This window comes from Vulpes lagopus, chromosome 2 (assembly GCF_018345385.1).
Source record: "Vulpes lagopus strain Blue_001 chromosome 2, ASM1834538v1, whole genome shotgun sequence".
Taxonomy (NCBI): domain Eukaryota; kingdom Metazoa; phylum Chordata; class Mammalia; order Carnivora; family Canidae; genus Vulpes; species Vulpes lagopus.
The window spans coordinates 175,757,371-175,775,363 of record NC_054825.1 but is presented as its reverse complement, the minus strand read 5'-3'; the positions used below and the strand labels follow the sequence as shown (position 1 = coordinate 175,775,363).

The 17,993-nt window shown below is 41.3% G+C and overlaps 1 protein-coding gene across 3 annotated transcripts in view; it reads right to left on the bottom strand.

Annotated features, from left to right (window-relative positions):
• Positions 1–17,993, bottom strand: part of CEP89 (centrosomal protein 89) — a 74,262-nt gene that overhangs the window by 8,104 nt on the left and 48,165 nt on the right. For all 3 annotated transcript variants that reach the window (XM_041746709.1, XM_041746707.1, XM_041746708.1), the window contains 3 exons: positions 7,235–7,402; positions 6,498–6,639; positions 5,053–5,142 (listed from right to left, as the gene is read on the bottom strand). In XM_041746709.1, the coding sequence (XP_041602643.1) occupies positions 5,053–5,142; positions 6,498–6,639; positions 7,235–7,402 (400 nt within the window). The remainder of the gene's footprint in view (positions 1–5,052; positions 5,143–6,497; positions 6,640–7,234; positions 7,403–17,993) is intronic.

The window sequence follows — 17,993 nt, the reverse complement described above, 5'->3', positions numbered from 1 at the left end:
CCTTTTGCCTGGGTGTCCAAGGCTTTCTTTATATATATATATAATATATTATATATATATATTTTTAAGATTTTATTTATTTATTTATCTGAGAGAGGGAGAGAGCGGGGGTGGGGAGCAGAGGGAGAGGGACAAGCAGACTCTGTGCTGAGCACGGAGCCTGATGTGGGGCTCGATCCTATGACCCCGATATCACAACCTGAGCTGAAACCAAGGGTTGGACGCTCAAATGACTGAGCCACCCAGGCACTCTTGTCTTTGCCTTTAAAAGATTTTATTTTTAAGTAATCTCCACACCCAAGGCAGGGCAAGAAACCCAACCCCGAGATCAAGAGTCACATGCTCCACCGTCTAAGCCAGCCAGGCGCCCCTTTCTTTGTCTTAAGGTCCTTTCAGTATGTACATTCAAGTCTTCATTTATTTCAGAAAGGTTTTTATGAATTATTGTTCAGAACTGTTTTGATTTCTTCTTTGGGGACTCTTAACAGTAAGCACATTGAATGTCTTATCCCTCTCTACTGCATTCTTTTTACGTCTTTACTTCCACTTTTCTGTCTTTAAATTGCTCATTTCTCTCTTTATGTCCTTGTCGCACATTTAAGGTATCTTTCTCCTTGTGTCCCCTGTAATTTCATCTGCATCTCTGAAGCAGTTGTTCCTTTCCTTCTATTTCTTCCCTGAGTTGTGTCGATTCCAGGTCACATCTGCCTTTGTCTGACCACCTATCTCTGCTTTGTAGAATTTCCTCCTCCATTTGATGGCTTTATTAAGTTTTATTTTATTTTTCAAGACTTTATTTAAATTCAAGTTAGTTTGCATATAGCGTAGTATTAGTTTCAGGGGTAGAATTTGGTGATTCATCAGTTGCATATACCACCAGTTATCATTCCATCATGTGTCCTACTTAATGCCCATCCCCCAGGTACCCCATTCCCTCACCCACAGCCCCTCCAGTGACCCTGTTTTCCCTACATTTAAGAGTCTCTTGTGGTTCGCCTTCCTATCTTTGTCTTATTTTAAGCTTTAGCTTTCCAGCTACCTATCTATCTCCTTACTTATCTACCTATCAGTTCACTTTTGGGTATAGTTTATAATTTTGATCTTTGTGGCAACATTATTTCTGATGCATTTTCTTCATGTGCAGGAAAATTGTACTTCTATTTTTATTTTTCTCTGGAGGCCCATGAATCCCTCTGGGATGAGATGAGGTTCCCAGGAGGGTGCAGCATGATGGGCTGGGCCAACTTCCAGGCTTTCCAAACCATCCCTCTAGTAGCCCCTTCTCAGGCCTCTGAATCCAGCTTGATTCGGAAGAGCTCCTGCCTGCAGCTCAATTTTTCTCAGATCACAACACAGCCTTGATTTCAAAGGTGACGTCTTCGCTTTGGGGAGTCCTATTTTGCTGGGGTTTTCTAAGATGTTATCCTCGAATTTTCTCAGCCTTTTCTAGGTCTCTAACCTTTTCTTCCTCAGAGATCCACCCTGTCTAACCTGGATCCAGCTCTCAGGTGTCCTCTGGGGTGGGGGTGGGGGGGCGCTGGGTGGATCCTTTGTAGGATCTTATCCAGATGAATGATAATGAGATACATTCCTAAGATAAGGCCAAACACCCTGAAGATCAGATCTCCTCTTTCCGAAACAATAGCCAACAGGAAACCCAGAGCAGGGAAGAAAAAAAAAAAAAGAAAAACAAAAACCTCCAAGCCCACGATTCCTCATTATCACTCAAAATACTTCTCTTTAGAGTCCCATCATTAATAGTATGGTGTATTCCTTCTAGCCTTTCTGAGAATTGAGATACTGTTTTGTATACAGCTTTTGATTTTGTTGAATTTAAATTGTAAAATATATTATTTAATTCCCTAAATGATTATTGGTTATTGCATTTATTGAATATTATGTGTCAGGTGCTATTTTAGGTGCTTGGGATATACCAGTGAACAAAAACAGAAAAGAATCCCTGCCCCTGCGGAGCTTCTAGTCTGGCCAGGGGGTACAGACAAAAGCCAATGAAGTCCGTAGTCTGTTAGAAGGTGACACATAACATACAAAATACATATCAATTGACTGTTAATGCTATTTGTAAGGTTTGTGGTCAAGAGTAGGGGAGTCAAAAGTTATACATGGATTTTCAGCTGCGTGGGGGGTTGGTTCAAGGACTGACTGTAATCATTAATCTCATTTTTGGTGAAATCTTTTCCTTATTTTTCATTTTGTTTTACAACCTAAGAGTGCCCCAAACAATTTAATTTTACCTGTTTTAAACTTTATATAAACACAATCATATTACAGGCACTCATACGTGTTATGTTGCTTTCATTCAATATTATGCTTGTGAGATTCACCCACAATACTGTAAATATAATTATTCATTTTCATTGCTATTAGGTATTCCTTTCTGGATGCATCACAATTTACCTGTTCCACTGCTGATAGATACGGGGTCGTTTTGTTTGGGACAATAATGCTGATTCGACCATTTCTTTCTCTTTCTTTTCTTTTTTCTTTTCTTTTCTTTTCTTCTTTTCTTTTCTTTTCTTTTCTTTTCTTTTCTTTTCTTTCTTTCTTTCTTTCTCTCTCTCTTTCTTTCTTTCTCTCTTCTCTCTTTCTTTCTTTCTTTCTTTCTTTCTTTCTTTCTTTCTTTCTCTCTTTCTTTCTTTCTTCTCTTTCTTTCTTTCAAGATTTTATTTACTCATAAAAGACACAGAGAGAAAAAGGCAGAGGGAGAAGCAGGCTCCAGGCAGGGAGCCTGATGTGGGACTCGATCCCGAGACCAAGGATCACACCCTGAGCCAGGGGCAGGTGCTCAACCGCTGAGCCACCCAGGTGTCCCCAATTCGACCATTTCTTTACATGATTTCTGGTGTACATCTGTGAGTTTTCTTGTCTGGAAAGGATAAGGGAGGGATGGCTGGGTTGTGAGCTGTGTGAATGTTCTACTCTACTAATGGTTTAAACTCCTTTCCAGCCCCAGCAGCTACACAGAAAAGTTCCCACTGCTTCATGTCACTGCCAAATGCTCTGTATTGTCAAACTTCTTAATTTTTCACCTTGAAGGTACAAAATGGGTAAAAAACACATTTACACCATTTGGCCACTTTAAAGATTTTATCTTTGCCTTTGGTGTTGTGCAGTCTCAGTAAGGTGTGTCTAGATAGGGATTTCTTTTTCTTTATCCCGCCTAGTAGTTAGATTTTAACAACTAAGCCTACTTTGAAGATAAAACTTAGCATATCCTCACTTACTTTAAAACAGTGTCAGAAATAAAATTCCCAGAAAACGATGATGTCTATTAGGAATCCCTGATGACATTTCAGAAGTCAACACAAATCCGAAAGCTATTGGGTTAAATCAAACCATTCCTACCATCTAAAGCCACAGGATAAGTTGCCCTGAGTTCTGGGCGGAGGGCTCATGTAGCATTTTCAATTCTCCTTTAGCAAAGCAACCCTTTCTTCAAATGGCATCATGCCTAACAGCCCACATTTGGGAACAGGAGTGGAGATGTTCTGACCCACAGAAGGAATGACTTCCCTGGACCTGTGGTGGGATCACCCCTCACCACAAAGGCCACTGACCACAATAAATGAAAACAGTGATGTGCTGGCGGTGAGCTAGTCTTCTCTGAATTTGGGTAGATGCAGGTGATCTTCCCTGGGGAAGGCCCAGAATCCAGATCAGGACAGCTCAGGGATGTTGCATGGGGCAGACCCTACTGGGATCCAGAAAGCCCCTCAGGTAGCATCTCTGTCTGCACCACTTGAAAATCAAGATGTACAGGCAATGTGGCTTCCAAAAACTTGATATTTGTGTTATTTAAGCAATATTCATGCAACATGGAGGGGAGGGGAGTCTATTCTTTGCCTTAGGGCATATGCTTGGATCTGAGCAACTATATGTTAAATTTTGTTTAACTTTTAAAAATTAAATAATTGAGGACGCATATTCCCTAAAACAAAACAAAGCTGTGACATATATTTACATACATATGTACGTATATACATACACACGCTGTTCACTCAGTAACCACACTTGTTTACACAGAGCTAGTCAATGCTTCATTCGTTGGTAATTTTCCAACATAGTAAATGTCATCAATCTATTTCTCCACATGTTAGGCCCTTTTTTATTTTTATTTTTATTCATTCATTCATTCATTCATTCATTCAATTTTTTATTTTTTTGTTAGGCCCTTTTTTAATCATCTCCGACAGAGGTCCCAAGTCTTATTCCCCACACTACAGCTACATGCACTCATAGACCTTCCCCTTCAAAACCCATAGGTTCCCTGCCTTCCCCCCAGGCCCTAGCCTGCCTGCACCCCTGCTCCTGCTCCTGAGGAGTCCATTTGGCTGGTAAGGCTGTGGACGCAGATGCAGAGGCCAGTAGTCGGAACACACATTTCAGAGGGATGGGAGGTGGTCAGGTAAGGGAGATGGCCTAAGGGAAGAGAGCTGATACCATGACAGTGGTTTTCTTGGGCAGAGAAACTGGGGGGAATGGCGGGGGAGCAATTAGGATAAAGCTAGAGAGGTGAGGGTCAACTCCGTTCTCTAACCAAACCAATGGATGCTGGGCTTGAGCATAAAGCCTGAACATTAAACTCAGGGTAGAGCCTGGAGATTTTTCCGTAGCCCTTTTTCTTTCTTTTAAACAGCTATACAGGGCAACCCCGGTGGCTCAGCGGTTTAGCACCGTCTTCAGTATGGGGTGTGATCCTAGAGACCTGGGATCGAGTCCCACGTCAGGCTCCCTGCATGGAGCTTGCTTCTCCCTCTGCCTGTGTCTCTGCCTCTCTCTCTCTGTCTGTCATGAATAAATAAATAAAATCTTAAAAAAAAAAAAATTAAACAGCTGTATGGTATCTTATTGTGCAGATAAACTGGTTTACTTAATGAGGGGGTTGGTGCCATAAGCAATACTGCTTAACCCTGAGAATGATTAGTGATGCATACATGCAAAATGAATCATTTTCTTAAACATGGAAATCCGACCCCAGTAAGCCATTGTTTCCATTTGAAAATGGAACCACTGAGGCTAATGGCCACTTACCTTGACTTTTTCCTCTAACCTTCCCAAGCGAATATTGCCTTCTATGATTTTGTTGAGAACTCCATGCTTCTCACTTTCTAAACATTTCGCCTAAGGAGAAAAATGAAAAGAAAAATAATGGGCACCCCGCCTGCCCCCCACTCCCTGCGTGAGGGCTGTGGGCAGAGCCTGTGCCAACAGCTGAGGAGGGGCAAGAACCCAGAACAGCAGGCTGGGTGCCCTTCCTGGGCGCCAACAGAAGATTGAGCCCCCCAAACAAGGGGGATGTGTTATAAGGGCTTCCAGCACACCTCTCTATTCTTGTGGAATAGATCATTCCTTCAATCGTATTCAAGGAATAAGTGCCCAGATGCAAATCAATTTTCAGCTTGACTATTTGAATAATTACAAAGTTAAAGATAATGTGAATGCACCATGCCATTCACCAAACCGAATGTGACGGCATCACATCCAAGAGGAATGTCATTTGAAGCTTAATGATTTAACAGTAATATCCACCTGGGAATTGCTATACACTGCAAATTATTTCAAATGCTAAAATAAAAAAAAGCGAGGGTGAGCATTCCTTCTAAGGCATCTGATCTCATTTGATTTCCTTCAGAAAGGAAAAATATGACACAGGAAGTTAAATAACTTGCCACAAGTCACACAGAAAACCCATCCTAAAGATGGGATTAGAAATTAGGTGCCACTTTCGATAAATTAAGGCCTAGGAGACCAGGACAGGGTAAGGTTGGGATGCTGGGGCCACGGTCCCAGGACAGGGCAGACCCCCGGACCTCAGCTAGAGGGGCTGGCCCTGGGGCTCACAGGTGCAAGGAGCTTGCAGGGTCAAGGGGACAGCAGTGTCCGTATGTACACAGAGGTTTCTTGTGGCGGAAAGAGGTAGAGGGGAATGAACGCAGCTCCCCAATGTCTAAGGGGGTCTAAGGATTCTGAATCCAAGCCTGGCTTTCAGGCCATAATAACACAGATCAAGGCAGGAGGAAAGAACACATTTTCATTTACGTATTATTGACTTATTTAGTAACTTCTAAGAATTTGGACAAATACTATATGGCTTGCACTTATATTTCCATCCTGGGCCCACACATGGGAAGGGTGAGCTAAAATTTTAGAGAATCTGAAAATGTGCAGTTAAAATTTAAAAAGATGAAGCTTTTTATGAGTAGTTTTGTAAAGCAAACACTCTTAAAAAAAAAAAAAAAAGATTTATTTTAGGGTAGGTGGGAAGGGCAGACGGAGAGAAACAATCTCCAGCAGACTCCGCACTGAACTTGGGGCCTGAGGCGGGGCCTGATCTCACAACCCTGAGATCATAACCTGAGCTGAAATCAAGAGTTGGATGCTCAACCGACTGAGCCACCAGGCACCCCAAGAAAATGCTCTTAAAATTACGTTTTATATTGACGTTCAGCCTACCTGAAGAAACTGAGGGAGCTTACCAAACACATGAGATTGTTGCGTTCCTGGGTTATATTCTCTGCCAGGCCAACAAGATTTGCCAGGTACTGGTGAGCAGACATTTCACTCTCCATGGCTTTTTCCACCTGCTTTTTGAGGACATCAATTTTCTTTTGAGATCTCCTAGAGAGTTCCCCAAAATGGTGGAATAAAAAACTCATTAGCCTGAATGGCAAGGACATAGTGAATATCTGCATCATAGAAATAGCAAGTACGTTAGCATTTAAACATATTCTTTGGCAACCTAAATCTTCTACTAAGTGTCAGGGTGAGAAGAGGTAAATGAGTTTAATTTTAAGTGAAGCATAATTATTGACTCCAAGTCAACAGGAAATCACAAAATGCTTAACACAATTAATAGGCTACTTATGTATTACTCCATTAATTTTTCTGGCTCATGTTCTAAAAAATGCTTTTGAAAAAGGAATCAAGTTAACCCAAAGCTGACTTTTGGGAAATGCATAGGAAAGAACTTCCAGTACTTTCAGCGTCATAGGGTCATCATTATGACTATCAACTATAGTTGAACTATAGAATTGAAAAATGTCGGCTAAAGCTGGCCAACAGAAAAGCCTTTACTGTACTTTTCTTTTGATACCCAGTAATCTCAATGATCCCTTTCCATTTTAAAAGAAAAATAAAACAGAATATTTGTCTCTTTTTAATATTAAAAAAAATCTAAAAAACAAACCAGCTTAAGAAAAAAATAGATAAAAACCTATTTATTTTCTGTGCCCTGTTGAGTTCAGCTTCCAGTGCTTGATTTTTAGCTGCCAGATTGTTCTTCTCTAAGAGCAGACTCTGTTTCTGCACTTGCAGGAGTGCCAACTTTCCCATCAACTCTTCCATCTCGGCACCTCCTTTCTCCTCTTCCTTCTGCAACCGGCTGGTGGACAAAAACATCACAGGCTTGTATCTGGCACCCTGAAGCGAACATGAGGTGGCCCCTGCCAGGCAAGTGAGGGGCAGCCCAGCCCACCAGCCCACAGGGATCCGTGGAAGGTCCACAGGAGTCCACGGGGGTGTGGAAACGCTGCCCATCCCCTCCCGAAGGGCCTGATGTGGTAATGATTTAACCCCCTTTTTTTTCTTTTAAGATTGTATTTATTTATTCATGAGAGACACAGAGAGAGAGGCAGAGACACAGGCAGAGGGAGAAGCAGGCTCCTTGCGGGGAGCCTGATGCGGGATTCGATCTCAGGACCCCTGGGATAATGCCCTGAGCCAAAGGCAGATGCTCAACCACTGAGCCACCCAGGTGCCCCCTAAGTAACCCCTTTTCTTGCCCATAATTGTGCCTTTGGATAGATATACTTATTTGTATCCTATATTCCTTAAAGTAATAATTTAAGATCGCTTAATTTTTCACACAGTTATAACTGCTTCCCCCAATCCTGATGCTACAACAAATTTTATGTCATACTAAGGTAATTTTATACTTTTATGATAAAAGCAACCAAAGAACAAGGAGGGCATACACTTTCAATATATAGTTCTGGCAAAATGATACTCGAGAAAAGAGTTATTTCTTCACTGGTTCTCTTGGTCAGTTCTCATGTAATAGCCAGGACTGAGCCGTGCTCAGAGGCTGCCCAGTTCTGAGGTGGGGGGGGGGGGGTCTCTCTGGGTGCCACGGGGGCTTGCCTGCAGGCAAATGGGCAGTAAGTTGCATGTGTTTGGGTCTACCTCACTCCTCAGGCAATTCTGGGGACTTCAGCCTGGGTTGGCTCCTTGAACACCCAGGCAGGAGTTTTCCAGAATTTCCATTACTTTCTAGCTTACTAGAGTTAATTCGTCAAAGAGTGGAGGACATACCTAGATAAAAAACTGTGAAACTGAGGTTATTTTAATTCATCTTCTTTCCTCACTGTCTTTTGTTTTGATTCTAGAACTTTCTTTAAAAGTCCTTTTGTGGGATCCCTGGGTGGCGCAGCGGTTTGGCGCCTGCCTTTGGCCCAGGGCACGATCCTGGAGACCCGGGATCGAATCCCACATCGGGCTCCCGGTGCATGGAGCCTGCTTCTCCCTCTATGTCTCTGCCCCACCCCTCTCTCTGTGACTATCATAAATAAATAAAAATTAAAAAAAAAAATAAAAGTCCTTTTGCCAAAAAAAAAAAAAAAAAAAAGTCCTTTTGCCAAAGTAATATACTCACCCAGTACCAAATCAATCAGTAAAGAAAAGTTCACAGCGCAAAGCAACTAGGGGCTATAGAGAATGTTAGGAAAGTCCTGGTGGGTCAGCAAGGCCACCTTAGAGAGCAATACGCCAAGATCTAGAAAACGCACTTACCCTGTGGCCCAACAACGCCATCTCTATAAATATGTACATAGAGAAACTCTGACGACACATACACGAAATCTTACTGTGGCACTACTTAAGGGAGCAAACTTAGTCACAATATAAACTTCCATTAAGAGGTTAAGGAAAATGTAGCATTTCATATGATGGAACACTACCAGGTAGAAGCTAGAAGAATAAACTCTAAAAAATAAAAAAAAAAAAATTAAAAAAAGAATAAACTCTAATAGCTATTTCAACATGGAGAGATGTTTGAAAAATTGAGTGTAAAAAGTCAAGATACTAAAAGCATGAATTCATTCATATAAACTTAAGACACATCAAAATAAATTACCATGTGTCATTTATGGAAACGTGTATAGAAATAAAAAAAACAGATTGGAAATGTAATTCCAAGTTTATGGTAATGCTCCTTTCAGAAAGCCAGGGATAGATATTGGACTAAGGAGAGTGCTTAAAAAGGACTTCAGTTTTCTTTCTCCCCAACATTTTATTTACTTGAACAAGCCAGAGAGAGAGCACAGGTCGGGGAGAGGGAGAAGCAGGGAGCCTGATGAGGGCTGGATCCCAGGACCCAGGACCCAGGATCCTGGGATTATGACCTGAGCCGAAGGCAGATGCTTAACTAACTGAGCCACCCAGGTGCCCCTTCAGTTGTATTTCTAACGATATATTTCTTTTTTTTTTTTTTTTTTTAAGATTTTACTTATTCATGATAGAGAGAGAGAGAGAGAGAGGCAGAGACACAGGCAGAGGGAGAAGCAGGCTCCACACAGGGAGCCTGATGTGGGACTTGATCCCGGGTCTCCAGGATCACGCCTTGGGCCAAAGGCAGGCGCTAAGCTGCTGAGCCACCAAGGGATCCCTCTAACAATATATTTCTTAAACAAAACAAACAAAAAGGTAAAAACAATTTGTTAAAAAGAAAGTTAATAGGTGGTAGGAGAAATAGTTGCTTTATTTATTTATGCATTTATTTTTTATTAAAGATTTCTATTTTTAGGGATCCCTGGGTGGCGCAGCGGTTTGGCGCCTGCCTTTGGCCCAGGGCGCGATCCTGGAGACCCGGGATCGAATCCCACGTCGGGCTCCCGGTGCGTGGAGCCTGCTTCTCCCTCTGCCTGTGTCTCTGCCTCTCTCTCTATCTCTCTGTGACTATCATAAATAAATAAAAATTAAAAAAAATTAAAAAAAAAAAAAGATTTCCATTTTTAAGTAATTTCTACACCCAGCGTGGGGCTCAAACTCACAACCCAGAGATTAAGAGTCGCATGCTCCACTGACTGGGCCAGGCTGGTGCCTCAAAAAAAGTTGCTTTAAAAAAAAAATTTCTTTTGAGCTATCTGGGTGGCTCAGTGGTTGAGCGTCTGCCTTTGGCTCAGGGCGTGATTCTGAAGTCCCAGGATCCAGAATTGCATTAGGCTCCCTGCATGGAGCCTCCTTTTCCCTCTTCGTGTGTCTCTGCTTCTCTCTCTGGCATGAATAAATAAATAAAATCTTAAAAATAATTTTTTTAAAGAAAATGTTTCCTATTCCACCTTTTGGGTTCCCTAGAGAAAATATATACTGATCACTTCTGATTTTAGTTCCCCTGGTAAAAAAAACCATGATTTAAACATTTTTTAAATTGTGAAATATAAGTATAGAAAAGTATATAAAAGATAAATGCATATTTTATCAACTAATTATGAGGAACCCTCATATAATTACCATATAGGTGAAGAAACAGAACATTTTTTAAAAAATCTCATTTACAATTGTACCAAAAGAATAAAATACTTAGGAATAAATTTAATCAAGGAGTGAAACACCTATATTCTGAAAACTATGAGACATTGATGAAAGAAACTGAAAACAACACACACAAAAAATGGAAATACATATCATGCTCACGGATTGGAAGAGTTAATATTGCGAAAATGTCCATATTACCCACAGCAATCTAGACTTAATGCAATCCTTATCAAAATACCAATAGCATTTTTCACAGAACTAGAACAAATAATCCTAATATTTGTACGGAAACACAAAAGACCCTGCACAGCCAAAGCAATCACGAGAAAGCTGGAGGAATCACAAGCCCAGATTTCAAGATAGTACTACAAAGCTGTAGTTACCAAAAGAGTAGGTGCTGGCACAGAAACAGGCACACAGATCAATGGAACAGGATAGAAAAATTAACCTATGCTTAATTAATCTATGACAAAGGTTGCAAGAATATCCAATGGGGGAAAAGACAGTCTTCAACAAATGGTCTGGGAAAACTGGACATGCTACATGCAAACGAGTGAAACCTGACCACTTTCTTATACCGTACACAAAAAACTAACTCAAAATAGATTAAAGACCTAAATGCGAGACCTGAAACAGCACTCCTAGAAGAGAGCACGGACAGTAATACCTTTGACATCAGCCTTTGCAACTTATTTATGGATCTGCCTCCTTAGGTGAGGGAAAAAAAAGCAAAAATAAACTACTGCACAGCAAAGGAAACTGAATGGGGGGGGAGATATTTGTAGGTGGTATACCTGATCAGGGAAGAATACCCAAAATATATAAAGAACTTCCACAATTCAACACTAAAAACACTAGCTGATTAAAAAATGGGCAGAGGGCCTGAACAGACATTTCTCCAAAGAAGACATCCAGACGGCCAACAGACACAAGGAAAGATGTTCAACATCACTCATCATCAGGGAAAGGCAAATCAAAGCCACCATGAGACCTGACGCCTGTTAGAATGGCTATTCTCAAAAAGAGAAGTGGTAACTGTACTATGATTCAATAGTAGTGTAAAAAACACAGAACATTTCCAGGACCCCAGATATTCCCATGGGTCCTGCCCCAATCATAAAGCTGTCCTTAATTATTCTTATAGTGGGGACGCCTGTGTGGTTCATAGGTTGAGTGTCTGCCTTCGGCTCAGGGGTGATCCCGGGGTCCTGGGATCAAGTCCCACATCGGGTTCTCCACAGGGAGCCTGCTTCTCCCTCTGCCTATGTGTCTGTCTCTCTCTCTGTCTCTTATGAATAAATAAAATCTTTTAAAAAATTATCTTTATAGTGTTATCACCTATCCATGCATTGCTACAATTCAGTTTAGTTTGCAAAAATGGGACCCACACATACAGAGAACCAAGATGCATAAGAGGTGCACTAAAGGGCTGTATGTATTTCAGCGCCATATGCCTCCAAGACTCACCTATCTTTTTGTGTGGCTGTAGAATATTTAGTTGTATCACTCAGCCGAGTTCTATGCGCCCATTTTCTTGCCAACAGCCATTTGGACTGTATTCCGTATACATCCCTTCAGTATTCTCTGCGGGGCTGCTATTCAAAATGTGATCCTCAGATGGGTGTCAGTCTCCAGCTATTTGTTACTTGTCCACAAGATTAGTACAGAAATTAAAGAGAATGGTTTCAAAACTTTTATAGAATCTCATGTTCCTGTGACACCTGTGCAGTGTGAAATGAGTGAATCTGTTTTCTTTTCTTTCTCTTTTTAAAGATTTTATTTATTCATGAGAGACACAGAGAGAGGCAGAGACATAGGCAGAGGGAGAAGCAGGCTCCATGCAGGAAGCCCGATGTGGGACTTGATCCCGGGACCCTGGGATCATGACCTGAGCCAAAGGCAGATGCTCAATCGCTGAGCCACCCAGGCATCCCCAATTTTCTTGAACAGCAGTTTGGATGTCATCAAATGTGCAGAGAGGGTGTCATGGTAGCTGTGCACTTGTTATGTGCAGCAGGAATACATAACAATGTATGATTTTCAGGTTAGTTTGTCAACTTAACTCAAAACCCTGTAAAATCCAGAACTCATTTCTGTCCTTGAAAATTAATTTAAGTATTATTTTATTGGATATGCTGAACCGGATTAATGATAAATATAAATGGCTAAGGAAGAATGTTAGATGTACAAAGACTTCTGTTTCCAGCCAAGACACAGTTATAGAGACTAGATTTACCCTCCAGCTAGAAAAACCAGGCAAAACATACAAAACAACAGTTTTCAGACTTTAGACGATGCACAAATGCAGGACTGTGATCCCTAAGGAAGGAAATAACAAGGTGAGCATTACAAATGCTCCAGCGTTCTGGCAGGCTGCAGTACTGAACCCAGTGGATCTGCTGCGTTGAGGAATCAGAGATCAGAAAGGCCAACATAGGTAGAAACTGTGAGACAGAGGGCTCTAGAAACCCTTGGTGGGGTGGGCAGTCACCACCAGTGTTTGGTTGAGGACTACTGATCTGTACATGAATGAGAGGAAACTGCCCAAGGCCAAGGAATCAACCATTAGAAACAAGAAACAGAACAGTCCTTGATATTCCTCAAGAACTGGAGTAGTACAGGAGCCTACCAGCCAGAGTGGAAGGACCTTGTAATGGAAGGAGCATCGGAGACAACCCTCCAAAGGGTATCACTGCCTTGGTGGTGGGGCCAAAGTAGCCTTGGACTAAAGGCTGCTTTGGGCCTACCCTAAGAAAAGCAAACTTTGAGGGGCACCTGCCTGGCTCAGTGGGTAGAGCGTGCGACTCTTGATCTCAGGGTTGTGAGAAAAGCCCCAAGTCAGGCCTAGAGCCTACAAGAAAAGAAAAGAAAAGAGAAGAAAGAGAAGAGAAGAGAAGAGAAGAGAAGAGAAGAGAAGAGAAGAGAAGAGAAGAGAAGAGAAGAGAAGAGAAGAGAAGAAAGAGAAGAGAAGAGAAGAAAGAGAAGAGAAGAGAAGAAAGAGAAGAAAGAGAAGAGAAGAAAGAGAAGAGAAGAGAAAAGAAGAGAAAAGAAGAGAAAAGAAGAGAAAAGAGAAAAGAAAAGCAAACTTTGAAAAATCCAACTACTACTGTCTAGTAACGTAAGTGTGCACCAGAACAAAATCTCACACTACTTAAAGTAATGCACTAAATCTAGCATCCAACAACATAAACTACAATATCCAGCAACCAATCAAGCCTGGGAATAAGCAATAAAATATGGTCCGTGATCAAGAGGGAAAAAAATCAATAGAACAGTTCCAGAGGTGAGAGAGATGATGGCACTGGCATCATCTGCTTAAGAAAGCAGAGAAAAAGCATGATGAGGAGAGAAATGGAAAATATAAAAATGACTCAAATGGACTTTTCAGTGATGGAAAAAACAATACAAGCGGCAAACCATACACTGAATGGGAATAAAAATACAGACTGGACACTGTAGAAGAAAAGATGAGAGAACTAGAAGACCTATCAATAGACAGTATCCCACTGAAGCAGAGAGGAAGAGAGTAGGGGCGGAAATGACTCATGGGGCAATATCAAGTGGTCCCAGGAGAGATGAGAGAAGGAAAAAATAGAAAAGAATATTGAAGAAATAACAGCTAAATTATTTCCAAGTTCATTCAAACTCAAGCGGAATAAACATAAAGAAACCACACCAGAGGATATCCTGATTAAACTGCTGAAAGCCAGTGACAAAGGAAAATTACTAAAAGAAGCCTGAGAGAAAAGATACATCATGTTCAGAGGAACAAAGATCATAGTAACAACAGCAGATTTTCATCAGGCACGATGCACGCCAGAAGGCTACGGAGAACATCTTCACACTGAATGAGGAAACAAATTCCCAAACCAAAAATCTGTCAACTTGTAATTTTTTTCTTTTATTTAAATTCCATTTAGTTGCCATATAGTGTATTACTAGTTTCAGAGGTAGCGTTTAGTGATTCATCAATTGCATATAACACCCAGTGCTCATTACATCACGTGCCTCCTTAATGCCCATCACCCAGTGGCCCTCTCCCCGCTCCCCCCCAGCAACCCTCCATGTTTCCTAGAGTTAAGAGTCTCTTATGGTTTGCCTCCGTCTCCGTTTGCATCTTGCTTTATTTTTCCTTCCCCTCCTCTGTGTTCATCTACTTTGTTTCTTAAATTCCAACCTCTAATTTTTTTTTTTAACCCAGTGAAATCATCTAAAGCTTTATCATTTTTCTGGTAGAAATACTATAAATCTTTCCATTCCATTGCATCTGTGAGGCTTCCTAAATAGTTCCTTCTCCCCCTCTTTCCTCTGCTGCTCTCAAATACCACTTTCTACATCGCTGTTCCTCCAGTGAAATACAATTCCTTGTTATAAATTGATTTTGTTTCTACCAACTTTGCTAAAGTCCCTTATTATTCCTAATGATTTATTTGTAGATTTGTTTCCTACATATGGATTTGTATCTGTGAAAAATGACAGTATTATTTATTTCCAAACCTTCTAATTTTGCTTTTTTCTTGCCATGTGCACTAGTTATCACTTAGTAACCAATGTTGTTAATGTTGCTCAGAAATGGTGTCAGACGGCGGGCATCCTCCCATTGCCGCCAGTCTCAACAGGAAAGCTCGCAACATTTCACCACTAAGAGTGGCATTTACTGCAGTTTTATTTAATAGAACCATTTTAAAAGTTTACATCTATTCCTAATACTTTCTTTAAGAATTTTAACATCTAGGGGCACCTGGGTGGCTCAGCTGGTTAAGCATCTGCCTTCAGCTTAGGTCATGATACCACAGTCCTGGGGTGGAGGCCTGCTCAGTGGGGAGTGCGCTTCTCCCTCTGTCCCTCTCCAGCTTATGCTCTCTTTCTTTCTCAGATAAATAAAATCTTTTTTTTTTTTAAAGAGTTTTTACATCTAGATTCATGAGTGAAAAATGAAAATTAATTTTCCTTTCTTATAATTGTTAGGCTTTGATATGAAGGAGACATTGATCTCATAAAATAAATTAGGTAGTATTAATTCCTTTTCTGTTCTTCAGAAGAGTTTATAAGACTGGAATTATTTCCTCCTAGACTATTTTTAGAACACTCTGGTCAAGCTATCTAGGTGTACAGTTTTCTTCAAGGAAAGATCTTTGGATTCGGGTTCTTTAGTGACTAAAGTATTCAGGGATTCTTTTTGAGTCAGTTTTGGGAAGTTATGTTTTTCTAGGAATGTCATTATTTCGCCTGAATTTTCAAATTTATTGGCAGGAACTTATTTTATTTCTGGCGCGCACAAATTTAAACATCTACGTGGTGGACTGAGCCTCTTCTATCAACCGATTCTCTCGTTGCTAAGTAGTGTTTGTTTGTTTTTTAACCTTGTCATCTGTCTTGCAAGATATTAATGTAACTTACCACCTCTCTTTTAGTTTGCATTTGAGTAGAATGGCTTTTTCTGCCCTTTCACTTTGGACCTTTCTGTGTCTTTCTGATGGAGATGTGAAGCTTAAAGGCAATACAAAGCGGCTGTTAGAGTTTAGCTACACCACTGCGGAGCATCTCTGCCTTGGAACCCATTGAGTGCGGCTGGCAGGAGCCTTGCCTCTCCCAGGGCACAGGCCTTGGGTCACAGCCCAGAGTCACAGGTAAATGTAAATTCCTGGTCTGATTCCTCCCTGTGATGAGCGTCTTCTCCACCTCCTAGGGCCTTCCCCTCCCTGGCCCATAGGTGAGAGCCCCTGAGGCTTACTAAAACCCTGCTCGTTTTGGTTTGCATTGACCAATCTGGCCTTCACCCAAAAACCCCACAGCACACCACTCCTAGACCCGTGGTCCCTCCAGGTACCTGTGGGTTATAAACCGCTATTTCACCTTCCCTTGTGGTCTTACTGTGCTCACCATCCAACACTCAGGGCTCTACTCAACAAACGTTAATTTAACATTTAGCCTCTTTAGTGTTATCTACCCCTGATATATTTGCCTTTCAATCTTTTCATTTTACATTTTCTATTTTACCACTTGTCCTAGCTTTCCCTTTTGCCTTCATTTGGACTGATTTTTTTTTTTTTTAATCATTCTTTCCCTATACTACTTTAGAAGTTACGGACATTCCACAAATTTCATCATGCGTATTTTCAAACTATAAAGTGAACCAGGGAACCCTGGGTGGCGCAGCAGTTTGGCACCTGCCTTTGGCCCAGGGCGCGATCCTGGAGACCCAGGATCGAATCCCACGTCAGGCTCCCGGTGCATGGAGCCTGCTTCTCCCTCTGCCTATGTCTCTGCCTCTCTCTCTCTCTCTCTGTGACTATCATAAAAATAAATAAATAAAAATAAAAAATAAAATAAAATAAAATAAAATAAATAAATAAACAAACAAATAAATAAAGTGAACTAACACCTTTCTCCTCTCTGGAGTGATATAAAGACTTTAGGAGACAAACACCATTGACCCCCTTTCCTGATTATATACTATTATTGTTGTGCATTTGAATTCTATGTATTTTTCAATCCCAAAAGATATTATTATGGCTTTATGGAATCAATGTTCATTTATGTTTATTGACATCTTTATGTGTCCTTCTTACTCTAGTTTCTCTCTTGCACATCCAACACTGAACTATGTTTCTCCTCCCGATGTATATCCACTTTTAGAATTGCCTTTAATGTAGGTCTGCTGGTGGTGATGCTCACTTTGGGTTTGAAAATACCCTTCTTTTGACTTTATTCCTGAAAGGCATTTTCTCCAGAATGAAATCCTAGCTCGTCAGGGGTTGTTTGTTCCCCAGCACCTGGAAGCTAGCGTTCCAGTGACTGGCGTGTCCCCTGTGACCTGTTAAAGGTCCTGTTGTTGCTGAACTCCCTTGGAGGAACTCTGTCCTCCACTTTTCACTGAGATGGCTCTTCACTTACCCAACCGTGCTTGTGCTCGCTGGGCTAGCAGAGCCCACGGACTGCCGACCGTCTTCAGCAGGGAAGACTCCCCACGGACATACCTCTAACCACTCCCAGTTAAATACATCCCTGTGTCACTTCCTGCCTGTGATGCCACAACCTTAGAACACTCCAGGCCATCCTACGGATACTTGCTTCTGACCTATTTTTCAGTTCGCCAATCCACCATCCTGCTACGTCTGATCTACAGTCAGGCCCATCCAGTGAGTTCTGAATTTCAGTTATTGTAATTTTCCAGTTCTAAACATTCTTCCTTTCCGAATCCAGTATTATGTTTTATAGTTCCCTGAAGACATTTTGGAGGCTTTTATTTCTTTAAGCCTAAGAGTTACCAGTTGTTTTATAGGCTTTGTCTGATAATTCTCCCATCTGGATTCTTTATTATAATTATTTGCTACTTCTGCTGGTTCCCAGTCACTGTATGTCGGGCTTGCTTTGTGTCCTGCAATCCTTGAAAAATTTTTAGGGGTAAAGAGCCTTCCTCCAGGGAAGATTGAGGGCTG